The 13,335-nt window shown below is 56.0% G+C and overlaps 2 protein-coding genes across 8 annotated transcripts in view; both read right to left on the reverse strand.

The window, feature by feature from the left end:
- Positions 1 to 728: 728 nt before the first annotated feature.
- On the reverse strand, positions 729 to 5,576 carry LOC119819963 (cysteine-rich protein 2). Its single transcript, XM_038338182.1, has 7 exons — positions 5,463 to 5,576; positions 2,502 to 2,654; positions 2,154 to 2,294; positions 2,011 to 2,079; positions 1,832 to 1,926; positions 1,400 to 1,457; positions 729 to 1,304 (listed from the first exon to the last, which is right to left on the reverse strand). The coding sequence occupies exons 1-7, from the start codon at positions 5,503 to 5,505 to the stop codon at positions 1,237 to 1,239; spliced, it is 627 nt and encodes a 208-aa protein (XP_038194110.1). The 5' UTR covers positions 5,506 to 5,576; the 3' UTR covers positions 729 to 1,236.
- A 3,396-nt stretch (positions 5,577 to 8,972) lies between these two features.
- The window catches only part of Mta1 (metastasis associated 1), a 38,884-nt gene continuing 34,521 nt past the window's right edge, over positions 8,973 to 13,335 (reverse strand). For 4 of the 7 annotated variants that reach the window (XM_038338175.2, XM_038338176.2, XM_038338174.2 and 1 more), the window contains 5 exons: positions 12,589 to 12,741; positions 12,371 to 12,406; positions 10,142 to 10,173; positions 9,715 to 9,866; positions 8,973 to 9,636 (listed from right to left, as the gene is read on the reverse strand). In XM_038338175.2, coding sequence (XP_038194103.1) covers positions 9,486 to 9,636; positions 9,715 to 9,866; positions 10,142 to 10,173; positions 12,371 to 12,406; positions 12,589 to 12,741 — 524 coding nt within the window. In that variant the 3' untranslated portion in view covers positions 8,973 to 9,485. Of the gene's footprint in view, positions 9,637 to 9,714; positions 9,867 to 10,141; positions 10,174 to 12,370; positions 12,465 to 12,588; positions 12,742 to 13,335 lie in introns of those variants that run through there. The other 3 variants (XM_038338177.2, XM_038338179.2, XM_038338180.1) reach the window with 2 other exon arrangements.

Raw genomic sequence — 13,335 nt, forward strand, 5'->3', positions numbered from 1 at the left:
TCGGGGAAAAACAAGTGGAGGGAAGGACACACCCACTGTCTAAGAAGGGGTTCCAGTTCCAGATCCTGGGCCAGGAAGACAGGATTCACTACACACCCAGTCACCTGAATCCCTAGGCCCTCGCCTAGCCGACCTTCCTCATTCTGTTCCTTGTCCACCCACTAGAGACTAGTCAAAGTGGTCAAAAAACTTTGCCCTGTGGACATAGCAGGGAATGGCCATAGCTGACCCTGGTCAGACTGCACCCTTAATCTCTCATGGACTTCTCAGCTCAACCCTAACCTGTTCTCCACTTCAGCTCTCACCAGCCTTCCACGATCTGCACAAGACCTTTCTGGTCACAGGTCTCCAGGTCTTATCACACGGCTTCTGCTTGTGTACATACACCGAAGGCTACAGTGCCTGCTGTGTCCCAGGGTCCCGGCTGCATCTCCGGGTATATACCACACCTCTGCGTGTCTCAGAACTGTCTTCTGCGGATTTCATCTGTACTTTATCGGGCCTCCTTGTCCAAGGCACCGTCTCACCTCTGCCCAGAGCAGCCCCTTCCCTACTTCCCACACATTTCAGTGTTGGCGCTGATGCCTAAATCAGTCACCCCAGTTCAGAAACGCTTCTGGATTCCATCCCTACCAATACTGGGCCCAGGAGTACAAGGGACATCTGTGAAGGGACAAAGGGACACTGTCTTGGGTTCACACCCACCCCCCACACAAGACACTGGGTCCTGCAATCCTCAAACCAAACCATTTATTGACAGCAAAAGTCTCCGTAGCTGTGAACCACGTGAGGGGTAGGTAGGGAATAGTGTGGGAACCAGCAGCGGGCTCCTTGCAGGGGTGCTGCCACCCTGGGAATGCTGTGAGCTCATGCCATCATCGGCAAGCAGAGCATAAATAATACTGGTGGGCAGGTGTGGGCAACAGGGATATCATAGGATAGCCACCTCGGAGAGCTGTCAGGGACAGAGACAATGCTGGGCACAGGGGCACAGGACACATGGACTATGGAGGTACACAGACACAAAGGGGACAATGGGTAGCATAGAACATGCCGAGGTAGCACACAAAGAAATAGGGCTGAAATTCTGGGCTATTCTGGAGACTACCCAGGAGGCTTCCTCCTCCACCACTTAGGCCCTGGGGTTTGCAGGCAAGACACACTGAGGCAGGACTAGGCAGCAAGTCACTTTCCCTTAGGGTCAAGTAAGGGACCCCGAGCACAGCATCTGCAGATCTAAGGCTGAACGGTGCCTTCAGGGTCCTTGTCATAGATATAGCTGCCCACAGCACCGGTATTCACACCTGTGGAGAAAAGTGGCTGGGGTGGATGAGCAGGAACAAACAGGGATCCGGGGAAGGAAAGAGGTCCCCGTGTCCTCTGCCCCCACTATACTCACCCTTGGGTCCAAAGAGAATTCCATAGCAAGGCTTGTGGCAGTAGGGCTGGCCGTCATGCTGTGGGCAGCAGAGAGAGAGTGCTGAGCACAGACCCCCCCACACACAGTTACTTCCCAGATGCAGTGAGACCTTCATAATGTAGGAGTCGCCTCCCTGATGTCTCGGGCTTTAGAGTTCGTGCGCCTGCCCTCCCCCTTTGACAGGGATGGTAGAGCTCCAAGGAGAGCTGCAGATCTGCCCTCTAGTGGCCAGAACGCAGTCCATAGAGCCTAGGGCAATCCCAGGTCAGGGGGCAAAGCAGCAGCAGAATTCCTTGTTTCCTGTTCCCACCCCCACCTTACCAGTTCCTGAATCCCAAATCCAGTATGCTCTTCCTCCCTGTCCCCTCCTTAAGACCTGTTTGGCTCCTGCATCGCAACTGCACCCCTTACCTCAGCATGCCCGCCGGGAGTCAGCGTCTTGGAGCAGCGCTCACAGCGCAAGCAGGGCCGGTGCCAATCCTTGCCCAGAGAGGTCACCTTCTCAGCTGGAAGGGAGGAGGATGGTCATGGTGGCAACCCCTACCCTGAGGCACAGTTTCCCTGAATCAGGAGACTGGGTAGGCACTTACCAAAGTACACCCTCTTGTTGCATCGAGGACACATGTTGGGCTCCCCAGTGAATGTAGTGACACTAGAGGCTGGAAGGGAGAAGTTAGGTCAGGGGGGACCTTGGCCACCCATATCTGACCCCCACACCCAGAGCCTATCTCACCTTTGCTGGGACCTTTGGGGGGTCCGCTGGTCTTCTTCTCCTCTGTTCGCACCACAGGGACCTCGATGGGGCCAGTGACCTGAGGGCCCTCAGCCAGAGGCTTCTCATAGATGTAGGAACCAGCGCCCCCTATATTCACGCCTGGAGGTGGCAAGTATGCCAGCAGGAGGCTAAGGATTGGAGGCCTTTGACACCCCCCATCCCTTACACAGAACTCCTCCCAAGGCTGCTTCAAGGCTTTCCAGGTTAGGGGTGGCACAGGGGAGGGGAAGGAGGAGGTAGGAGCAGATGACACCCCTACCCCACCCAGCACCCACAGGAGCTGCCCCTGACTGAGACCCTGCTTACCTTTGGGTCCAAACAGTGTGGCATAGCAGGGCTTGTGGCAGAAGGGCTTCCCATCATGCTCAGCGTGGCCCCCAGGGGTCAGTGTCTTGTTGCAGCGCTCGCATTTGAGACAGAACTTGTGCCAGTCCTTGCCCAGGGAGCTCACCTTCTCGGCTGTGGGTTGTAGGAGGTCAGGGCTGCATTCCTGTTCCTCTTCTTGTAGTCCAGAAGCCCGCATCCCTCCATTTCACACCACCTGGTGATATCATACTCCACTCCCACCCCGCCCAAGGTGGCTCCATGATTAGGCTACTGTTAACAGAGACTCCATCCATCAGCCATCCTGGAGTCTTTTCTCCTTGCTCATGCCTAAGTGGTTTAACCCCTCAATGTCTGTTGACTGCACCTGTTTCTACCTGCTCCTTCCTCGAAACACCTACCTCACACTCATAGTGCCTCTCCTCACACCTGTGCTCCTCCCTGCAAAGCCCAGGCGAGCTGGGAAAGCCCCACTACTGAGACGACAGCCCTTGCTCTTCAGCACCCGGTGAGGGACCAGCAGTCCTGGTAGCCGCAGAGCCCTATTTGGCTTCCTTCTCCTAAGCCTGAGATCTCTCCCTCCACCCTCTGCCTCCAGCTGCCAGTTTGGCGCCAAAGGTTTGTGATCAGCAGCTGAGGATTGTGAGCATGCTCCCCCCCACCACCTCCAGAGCTAGGACTGCTGAGCCACATCCCAATGGACGGAAGCTTGGGCCTCCCCAAGGGAGTAGGGCAGGAAACGGGTGGAGAAGTGGGCAGGAAGAAGGGCCTGAGCTGAGAGCAGAGCCAGAATTCCAAAGGGAAGGGGCCAGGCCAGAGCAGAGCGGCCGCGGGGGAGGCGGGAGGGGTGTTATGCTTGCTTGGCTCTGGCACTGTACTCAGGATAGAAGAAAAAAGCTCTCCAGCCTTCCTTTCTCAAGAGTGGTCTAGTGGTCCTTTCGGGGCCAAGCCTTCTCTGGACAACCTTGGCAAATACTAGGGAGCGCAGCCTACACTGAGAGTCCCACCCCCACCCCTAGGAGGTGCTGCTGCTGGGCAGCAAGCCTGGATCCACCATGTGGCCAAGCCTGGCTCTCCACAGCCCTAACTTGCTGTGCATGGACAGGACAGGGCCTCCTCCAGGAACCCCCAGACCCTTGCCCTGAACAGTATCACTTAGTTCCCTTTGTGATTCTAAGACACAAGTGATCCAGAACCCTGCTATGTCCAGAACAGGCAAGAGCGACCTGGACAGAAGCAGGCTTGGCTCCCATGCCTGCTTGGCATCCTCTCTCAGTGCAGTGATAAGGAGGTTGTTGGGATGGCCATCAGTGGCTGTGGCAGCTGCAGCCCAAGGCTGCCAAAACCACTCTGCTCTGGCCAGCTCTGGGATTTGGGCCACGTGGGGGCAGGGAACTGACCCTCAGACCCACTGGTTGGGTCGATGGCCCCATTACAGACGTAAACTGGGAATGCGGCATCGATTGAGCCTAATAGCTTGGGAGGGGATGGTCGCCTACCTGGTCACATGTTCTAGAGGGCAACCTGGGGTCCCTTTGGCCTAAAGTCTACTCAGATGTGGACAGCTGGAGCACAGCCTAGCTGGGTGGAAAGAGCAGCATTCTGGACCCCTCACCTCCCCATAGGACAATGGCCAACTGACTGAGGAGCCTTTGTTTTCTGTGGAGAGCCAGAGGCGCCCAAGCAGGCAGAAAGCTTTTTCTGGGTGGCCTGTTGGCCAAGGCCCCAGAGAGCCCAGAGCTTGCCTGGCCAGAGGCAGAGTCATGAAGAATGGCCCTGAGGACTGTCCTCACCCTGAGATTTGTCCGACATCCCTCGGTAGGAAAAGGACTGAAATCAGACATTCTGTCCCTCCCCTTCAGGAGGCAACAGGAAACCCCTGGCTTCAGGCCACCCAGAACAACTCCAAGCCAAATCCTGTCCCTCCCCTCTGGGAACAAACAAAAGTGGCCTCTCCTCTCCTCCGGTCAGCTTTAGAAGTCCACTGACCTGGACACTCACGACTGAGATGGTCATTTTCAGGCCCGAAGTCTTCCTCTATTCTGGCCCTGAGTCTATCTTTTGGTGGCTGCTACTCAGGAAAAGTTGTTCAGCCAGGAGCATAGCTCCAGGAGGTTAGCAGTTCAGGGAACCGGGATGCCTGATAAAGGTGACTGCCTTCAGAGGCCACCTTAGCAGGAACCAAACATTCCTGCATACTAATACCTCTTTTCCCTGATGGCCTTGAGCTTCCAGAGCCCAGGGTCCTAGTCTCTCAACACTCTGCAGCTCCGGAGACCTACGTGTCACCAGTGCCCCACCCCGCCCGGGTGAAACTGCCAAGGCAAATGGCCAAGAAAGGGAGCAAGCTGAGGCATGTAAGAGGCAGAGGCCGAGGTCGCCCCCGCTTGGACTAAATCCGGAATCTCAGCAGAACCCAGACCTGGTACAGCGGTCTGGGCAGAGGTCGGAGTGAGGACTGGGGTCACTCACTACTCCGGGTCACACTACTGGATCCACGTGTCGTCTAGTAGGCAGCAACAGCGTGAGGCGGAGATGCCGGGACCTAGGGAATCTTATCGGACCAGTCCCAGACGTCCGACTTCGTTGGATCCCTCCCCAAACAGTGCCGCTGAAGAAGGGCGATGAGCCGAACATGCGGCTGGCGAGGAGGGCGCTCCCGGTCCCGGCAGACCAGGACTTTGCGTACCTCGCCCAAAGCCTACAAATCGCTTCCTGACCCACCCGACGCCACAGCCTCTCCAGGATCCCAAGTGGCTTCCTTTGCCCGGCGCGGCTCCACCTTCGAGCCTTCGGCCGCACCCGCGTGGGCAGCGTGGCGAGCTTAGCTACCGGCCGCACATCCCACGGACCATGGCTACGCACCCGGATCCATGTACACAACGGGGTGTGGCTCTGCGCCAGGGGACTGGAGGCGAAGGTGGACGGCGGGCGGATACTCACCGAAGTACACGGTCTTGTCACACTTGGGACACTTGGAGGCCATGGTCCCTGTGCTCGGTAGGTCCGCGCCCTCCACCAGAACTGGTCTCTGCGCCGCCGCCCGCGTCTGCCCCGCCCGCCTCCGGATGTCAATTGGCTCCGAGACCTGGGCGGGGCCTCAGGAGCCCGCCCCCCAAGACGCCAGCAGCTAAGCGCACGGCAGGCGGGGCGCACCTGCCAGGGTCGGAGGGGCCGGGCCTGGCGCCCCCTACCCCGCAGTGAGGTGGTGTCTACAGGGATCGCCCGCGGTTTACAAGGCAACATCGTGGCCTCTAGCTGAAGAACAGACTTGGGATTTCCAGCCTCAGGCCCCTACCCCCCTTGTGTGGCTCGTGTAAGGAGTGGGTGCGAGAAGCCCGCGGGATGCCCCCCTCCCGCCTCCCGGGCGCCGCCTCCCTTTGTTGCCTCGTTTCCATAGCAACGGCCTAGGCGAACAGAAGCACGAAGCCTTGGATTCCGGGCGGGGCGCCGCGGTCCTGTCTGTGGTGCTGAAGGAGGGGCGGGAGCGGCTCACTAGTAAGCTGCCACCACTTCCAAAAACAGCCTAAGAAACCACTGGGATGAGTGGGGGCGGGGTAGAAACAGGCAGTGCGGGCTCTGAGGAGGCAGCAGGTGTACTTGCGCCCTAAGGTTCCTCCTCTGTTCTATCCTAGGGGGAGCAGGGTACTTGTGAGTTTCCTCTGCACCAAGGTGTGAGCTAACACCCCCACCTGTGAGCGCCCCAAGCCCACAACTGCTGCTGGTCTTCCTCAGGCCAGGGTCTCGGACTCCCAGAATTCTGTTCCCTGTGTATTTTGTAGGGTGGTAGAACTGGAAATCCTGCCAGCTAGATCCTGTCTACCACCTTGCTAGTCCTCAGAAACAGCCCCCCTCCCATTTCTCCTTCCCACTAGGGGCTTGCTTGGCCCCTCCTACTTTTTGATTCCATCCTGTAATTCCTGGAGATAGGAACCGAAAAGAGGACCCAGGCCTTTTGACCAAACCTGGACATTGAGTCTGGGAAACAAACACCCTTTATGTCCCAGACCCTGATGACCTGACCCAGTATGGGCAACCGACTCCAGAAACACCACTCCCACCCTTGTCTTCACTGCTGGGCTGGACACTCATATTTCCTTTCTCTGCCTGCCCAAGGACTGGGAGTCAAGTGGTCTCAGGTGATCCCTGGTTTACTACTATCGCTCCATGTGATGGCCTCTCCCCTTCCTTGCACACATATCCTGCAGCTACTGCCATTTCCATGGTGACAACAGCTCAGAAACGTGCTGCCCCCTCCAAGCCTGATTGACCAGCCTGACCAGTTCCCCCTGGGCACCTCTGGACACATGCCAGCCAAGGAAAGAGGCAGGTTTAGGCGGCCTCCCAGTGCCTTCCCGGACAGGGTCCCTTCATTCATAGCCAGGTTCCTGTTCAGGCTGGACTCCCAACCCAAGCATTCATTGTCTTTCCCAGCTCCCCATCTCAGGAGTCCTGCGGACAGCTTGCTTAACCACCCACCCCTAATATTTGTAGTGAAAGACAGAGCTAACTGGGCTAGGCTCAGTCTTCTAAAAAGGCCTCAAGTGTGCCCAGCCCTGATGAGAGTGGATAGGAACAAGGCCCCTCCAAAAGAATGGCACATAATACTGGCTATGTGCCCAGGGTGAGGAGGGGATCCAGCAAGGAGTGGGGGTGCATGGGGCTGTCTTGTGTCTGGCAAAAAGGCACATGGGCCAATGACAGAAACAGTGGCCTTGGCCGGCACATCTGAGGCTGTGGAGGGCAAGAGGGCAGTAACAGGACAGCGTGAGCAGGGACAGAAAGGCACCTCTGAACACAAACCAGCCAACGGAAGGGGTAGGTACGTGGCTCCACAGTGCCTTCCTGGACATGACCCCTTCATTCATAGCCAGGTTCTGTTCAGACAGGACACATAGGTGCCCTGACTCCCAATCAAACCATCTTACTGTATCTTCTCATCCTCCATGCAGTATGGAAGACAGCAGGATGTGAAGCAGGTTACATTTCTTCTCTATGGTCCCGGCAAGAAACAAAATATCTTGTAAATTATATTTTCATGTGTCCTGTCCTTAGAGCAGTCACAGACCTACTTATAGGAAACCCATGGCTGGGCTGGGACAGTTAGGCCGTAGGCATGCAAGGCCTGGGATGAAGGTTCTAAGACATGGCTTGGGCAGGTATGCTGGCTGTTTTTAGATCAGGTCTTCAAGTCAGTGCCAGTCCCTCAGGTCATGAGTGCCTGACCCCCATAGAATGTCCCCTGCCCATTTTCAGGATAGAGCAGAGTACTTCCCTGGGCCCACCAGCCTATGTTCACTTCCTGTTCTTCGCCTTGGCTTTGATCTCCAAGCAGCCAGAGGTGGACACATAACCTGACACACTTGGCTTGTTGCTGCAGTGGGCACTGGCTGAGGCACTGAGGTGAGTCAAGGGCCTGAGGAGAAGGGAACTAGATCAGAAGGGGTTTGAGCTGAGAGCCATGCTCCCAGCAGACTCCCACATGGGAAAAGGACTCAGAGAAGGCCCTTAAAGACTGAACAGTCCTGGAACAGTACCGGACAAGATGGAGACCAAGACCAACTGGGGGAAGAAGCTAAATGACCCTAGGAAGGTGGGGTACATGTCACAGCCCTGTCCCAGACACCTAGCCTGTCACCCTGATAAGCCCCATCACAGGCTCAGGAAGGCAAAGATACCACCCCCTTATCTATACCGAGTAGGAACGTAAGTGGTTTCTATTTTAATCCCCCATCTGAGATTTCCACATATCATAGGCGCCTGAGTAGGGCAGGAGAAGCAGGAGGCAGAGGCCAAAATTCCCCACTGCTCCCAGGGAGGGACTGGCTGACCCTTTTCTTGACCAGCTGAGGCAGCAGCCTGAGGGATGATGGTTTGTAGAGCCAGCCCTCCTTCCTCCAGTAGCTGGCCAGGCCTGCACCTGTCTCTAGGCAGAGATAAGATTTCTGAGCAGAAATCTGAGTAAATACTTGAGAAAAGCACACCTGCTCGGTCAGCAGGCCTGACAGCTGGGGCACAGTGGGTGGCCCCGAACCTCAAACTTTGTGCCAAGTCAACCTGGGTAAACCCTGGCTGTAAAAGCTGTAGGGCTTCAGGTAGGGTCCGCTCCCATTGTGGCACGTGAGTCAGTTTTAGCACAACATCGAGAGTGGAGATCATCACCAGTCAGCCCCTTGCTTCTCCTCTGGGAAGGGCAGCAGGCACCGGGCCAAACACCTGCAGAAACAGGTCTCGAAGCAGTACACTCCAGACTGAGACCCCAGCATTGAGCTGAGCAGCATTTGGATTGAGCTGAGCAGCATTTGGCCTGACCTGTAGCTACTGCCCATCTTCCTGGGCCTGACCGTGTACCTGCCAAGGGAGGCCCTAGGGTATTCCAGATGTTGGGGCAGGGTGGCTTCAAGGCCCTAAACCAGGAGAATGACTTGGAACAAAGAACACAGAAGGGCTTGCTGGGGTTTTCCTTTTTATGAGATTTTTTTCATTGTTTTTGTTTAATATGAAAATTACTTGAAAAGACAAGGGACCAACCCTGCCAGGCAGCTTGGTCGCTGCTGGCCTCACCAATCCTAACATTCCAGGTGTAAGTTACAGAACTCAAGTTCATCTACAAAAAAAGTAATAAAAATAAAATTTAAAATGGCACCTTCAACAGAACACAACAAAACCTTAAAGCCCACCCCGGGTGAGAAGTCCTGTAGCACAGGGCCCGGGCATTCCTCATCTCTGCTCCAGCCAGAAAGTAAACACAAAGCTAAAAAAGACTCCTCGGTGTCTTGGAATAAGTTAGACCACACTTCTTCCCCCGCATGTCCACCAGAGGAGCAGTTTCTCTGCATGTGAGGGCGGGAGTTGGGGCACTACGGAAACAGAGGGTGGGGTGGGCAGCAGTCTGGTGGGGGAGGGAGGCCGCTTGGCCTCTGATGGAGGGCCCAGGCAGGCCGCACAGCACTGCGGGGGGGCTGCCTAGTCCTCAATAACAATGGGCTCGTCGTTGACTGGTGCAGGTGGGGGTGGCCGCAGCGGCAAGGCCTGGCTCTGGCGCAGGGCAATGGGTTTGTAGGGCCGGCGGGCAGCACGCTTGGTTTCTGAGGATGAGAGCAGCTTGCGGATTTTCCTGCGGGAAGAGGTGAGCCAGTAAAAACCAGAAGGTGGTAGCTGAAGACTCCCATCCCGTCCCAGGAAAGGCTCCAACCTGGTCTCCTCTGTGGCCATGTAAAATACATCGTCTGGGGCATCAATCCAGTTCATTCGCCGCCGTTTGACAGGAGGCAGGGAGCCACCACGGATGAGGCGCACTTTGGTGGGGTAGGACTTCCCGTTGAGCAGGAGATTCCGACTTGGTCCCTGTATTGAACAAGAGGTGGATACGAACACAGGAAGATAGTGCCCAGCCTTACTTTACAAGTCTCAGCCCAAGAGCCCAACTTCCTGGACCTCGAGGTTCCACAGTAAAGCACCCAGCCCAGGTAGGGAGCTCCTGGGGGATTGTTCAGGCCTCAATGTTCTGGGGCTAGGCTCCCTGTTAGCCTGGCCAGGCTGGGGAAGAGGGACTACTTAGGCCACTTCCTCATCATCTGAGGGCTACGTGCACACAGAAGTCTCTTGTCACCCACTCTTACCATGTGCCTGGTCTGTCCATGGTTTGCCAGACCTGATGAAAAAGAACACAGAGTAAGGCCAGAGCAGGGGAAACATGTTCAGCACCCACACCGCGTGCCAATGCCTCCAAGTGCAGACCATTAGGATGGAGGTGAGGGATGATCCTTCCTAGGCCACCCCTCTAGCAAAGCCCACACCCAATGGGCCTGTAAGAGGTTCTCAGCTAGCCCAGATGGTCCTATAGCTCTGCCAACCCCGAGGGCCACCTGGCCAGCAGAAGATGTAGCAGTTTGGCTGTTTGGCTCCTTCATGTGAGACAGCTACCCCGCTCCACCAGGTAAAGTCTAGTGTGTACCAAGCAACAGCCTGCAGAGCTGTGTGTGCATCATCAGCCCTCTCCCTTCGTGGGGCAGTCACTGTCTGCCGGCTGCTCACATGCTAAAAGCAGTTATTCTGACTCCAATAGATGTTTGTAGGCTGAGGGCCTAAAAATGAACTGAGATGTCAATAGCATGAGACTGAGAGGCACAAACTAGGCTCTGTCAGCAGGAGTCCAGATGGGTCCACCCAGGAATCACTGCCTCCGACATCTGCTGGCACAGGTCTCTGAATGGCCTGGTCCCAAGCTGAGGACAAGACAGGACTCCTCTACTAGGCCTAGCCAGTGCCACTGAACCCCACGGCAATCCGTCAATCATCGAACACTCTTATTATATTTTCAGACTGAGTCTAAACATATATCTCAGTTACCTGGAACCAGAGATCCTCCTATCTTTAGACTCCAAAGGTGGGGATTACAGGCGTGGCCAGTTTCTTAAGAAGTGAGAGCCTGTCCTACCTCCTCTATCCTATTCTGGCACCCTCGATCCAGCCTTTCCCCCTACAAGTCCATTTAGCTGTCAGGCACCCCAACTTCCTGGCCTACAGTACCCAGGCAGAGATGACTTGTTCATGGCACCTGTTGGGACCCCAACCCTGTGCCCACAAAAAGCCCTACCACAAAGGCTACTTACCCAGGTAAGTGCCTGCCAGAGTGATGAGGTGGCAGAGAGAGAAGATACACACTAGAGTTAGAGTGAGCGGCATGCACATGGCAGCTAAGCCGCAAGGCAGAGCAGCAGGCAGCATGGGGCGGGGGTTAGTGAGTTAAGAACCTAGGGTGCCAGGGGCCAACGCCTTGCCCAGAGTTCTCATCCACCCTGCTTATGCAAGGCTGAATCCTGAGGCCTACCACAGCACCACAGGGTGGGGCCGGTGCGTGGCTCCTAGGCTAGATCTAGTACTGAGACCTGGTTTCACAGTTTCAGGACACTCACTTCTCTTGTGGCTAGAACCTCTGACCTGGGGCCTGAGCTGTCTAGACCACTCACAGAGCCAGCGAGTTCCCAGCAGGTCCTGGTTGGGTCCCCACTGCAGGACATACTTGTATAATGGACTTTGAGAAATTCAGTGGAAGTGCACAGCTCTTTATAGAGCCAGAAGCAAGGTCTGGAAAAGCTGTGCCTGTGCCCCTGGTTTGAGGTGCAGTAACACGCCAATCCCACAGCCAGACAAAAGGGATGTCTGCCTGGGTGCATGACGGTTGGCAAGCTTCCAAAACAACCTTGAGGAGGAATGTCCTGAGGTACAACTGGACAGTCACTGCCTACTGTTATCCCCTAGGCTCTTGTCCTGACAGCTTGGGAGGGGCCTGAGCGGGCTCATGCTGGTTGGCTAGTTTTTCCTGGCTATCCACGGGTCCAGCCTTAAACACTAACCCCCACACTGACATCAGACTTGGTGCTATACCTCTCAGGTCCAGAGCAGGCTCATTTCCCACAGTCCTTTCCCCGTCAGGAGAATCTCAGCTAACCGTCAGCAGATACAAAGATCATATGTAGCCCAGCCACCAACCCATCCCTACTATCCCCATCAGGCAGGGCACACAAAAACTGCAGGTAGCACTAGCGGCCCTACAAGCAAGGCTGAAGGCATGCGAGCAGTCACAGCGCGACAGCAGTGGGGGCACCAGGGCCCTCATGCAAGGACAGTCCACTCAGGGCTCAGGCCAAGGCTAGAGACCCAGGGCTCATGGGCCCTCTACCAAGTTGTAAGTCTATAAGAGCACAGGAGTATGGACTGTGGCCTGGGTCTGTGTGGGCTGCCCCTGTACGTGCCCTGAACCTCCCAGTCTGCTAGTAGACAGCACACACAGGCATCACGACAGGACTCGGCCATGGCACCCCACCAGCGGCCGCCCCAGGCCTTACCCCTACTGGGCATCAAGAGGCGTTTCTTCATGTTGCCTGGCAGTGCCCAGGGACAGGAGAGAGAGGGAGAGAAAACACCATCAACTAAGACAGCCTGTTGAATAAAAGTCACGTGGAGGTCCAGGGCTAGTCCCACAGCCCCCTGTAGGCCTGACCTCCTTACAGGGCCAGCCCTGGCTTGGCCTCTTCACAGGGACAGTCCTGCAGCTCAAACTCACCATCCACCCCATTGTGCTGCTCATAGCTCCTCTTGCCCAGGATGGTGGGGGAGCCATTGTTGATGACAGGGGCTGACTTGGCAGGGGTCAGACTGCTGAGCACACTGGACGAACTCTTCACAGGGTCAGGCTTAGGGGGTCGGGGATGGGTCTCTGTGAGCATGAAAGAGGCAAGGGCATTAGAAACAGCAGTACAGAGGCTCCATGCAGTAATAATACCTTCCACCCTGCAGCCCCACTGACTAGGTTGGAAAGAAGCAGTCACTGTCTACCAGAGCAGCCTAAAGCTGGGGATCAAAATAGCAGCAGGGCTACCTAGGATATCTTCAGGAGGGATGACAGCCAAGCAGAGCCCGCTGCCTTGGACAGGAAAGCTGGGTAAGTGCTAAGAGCTTACAAGATCCAGACACAGCCCATAAACACAGCAACCCCATCAGACAGCCTTCACATCCAGGCCACCAGGTCTGAAGGCAGAAAACTGGCTACTGGCCAGACACTGAGCTGCCTGGCTGGCTGAGCAAGGATCTACCCCCACAGAGGGCGGATCCTAGCACTGACCACATCCTCCTGCAGAACAAGGGCAAGGCTGGCCCTGGGGCCTAGGACCCTGGATAGGGAGCAAAGCCAAAGACACTTGTGTCTGCAATGAACACACTTAGCTCATGCTTCTGGAATGTCCCTTCTAGAAGGACTGCTACCTCCATGCTGGAGGACTAAATCACACCCACTTAAACACTGCAAACAAGT

This window comes from Arvicola amphibius, chromosome 7 (genome assembly GCF_903992535.2).
Source record: "Arvicola amphibius chromosome 7, mArvAmp1.2, whole genome shotgun sequence".
NCBI classification, from domain to species: Eukaryota; Metazoa; Chordata; class Mammalia; order Rodentia; family Cricetidae; genus Arvicola; species Arvicola amphibius.

Excerpts from the sequence above, each read along its gene's own strand:
- LOC119819963 (XM_038338182.1), bottom strand. The coding sequence starts at position 5,505 with ATGGCCTCCAAGTGTCCCAAGTGTGACAAGACCGTGTACTTCG. Across the intron at positions 2,080-2,153 it reads CCCCAAAGGTCCCAGCAAAG|CCTCTAGTGTCACTACATTC; the intron begins GTGAGATAGGCT and ends TCTCCCTTCCAG. Across the intron at positions 1,305-1,399 it reads AATTCTCTTTGGACCCAAGG|GTGTGAATACCGGTGCTGTG; the intron begins GTGAGTATAGTG and ends TTTTCTCCACAG.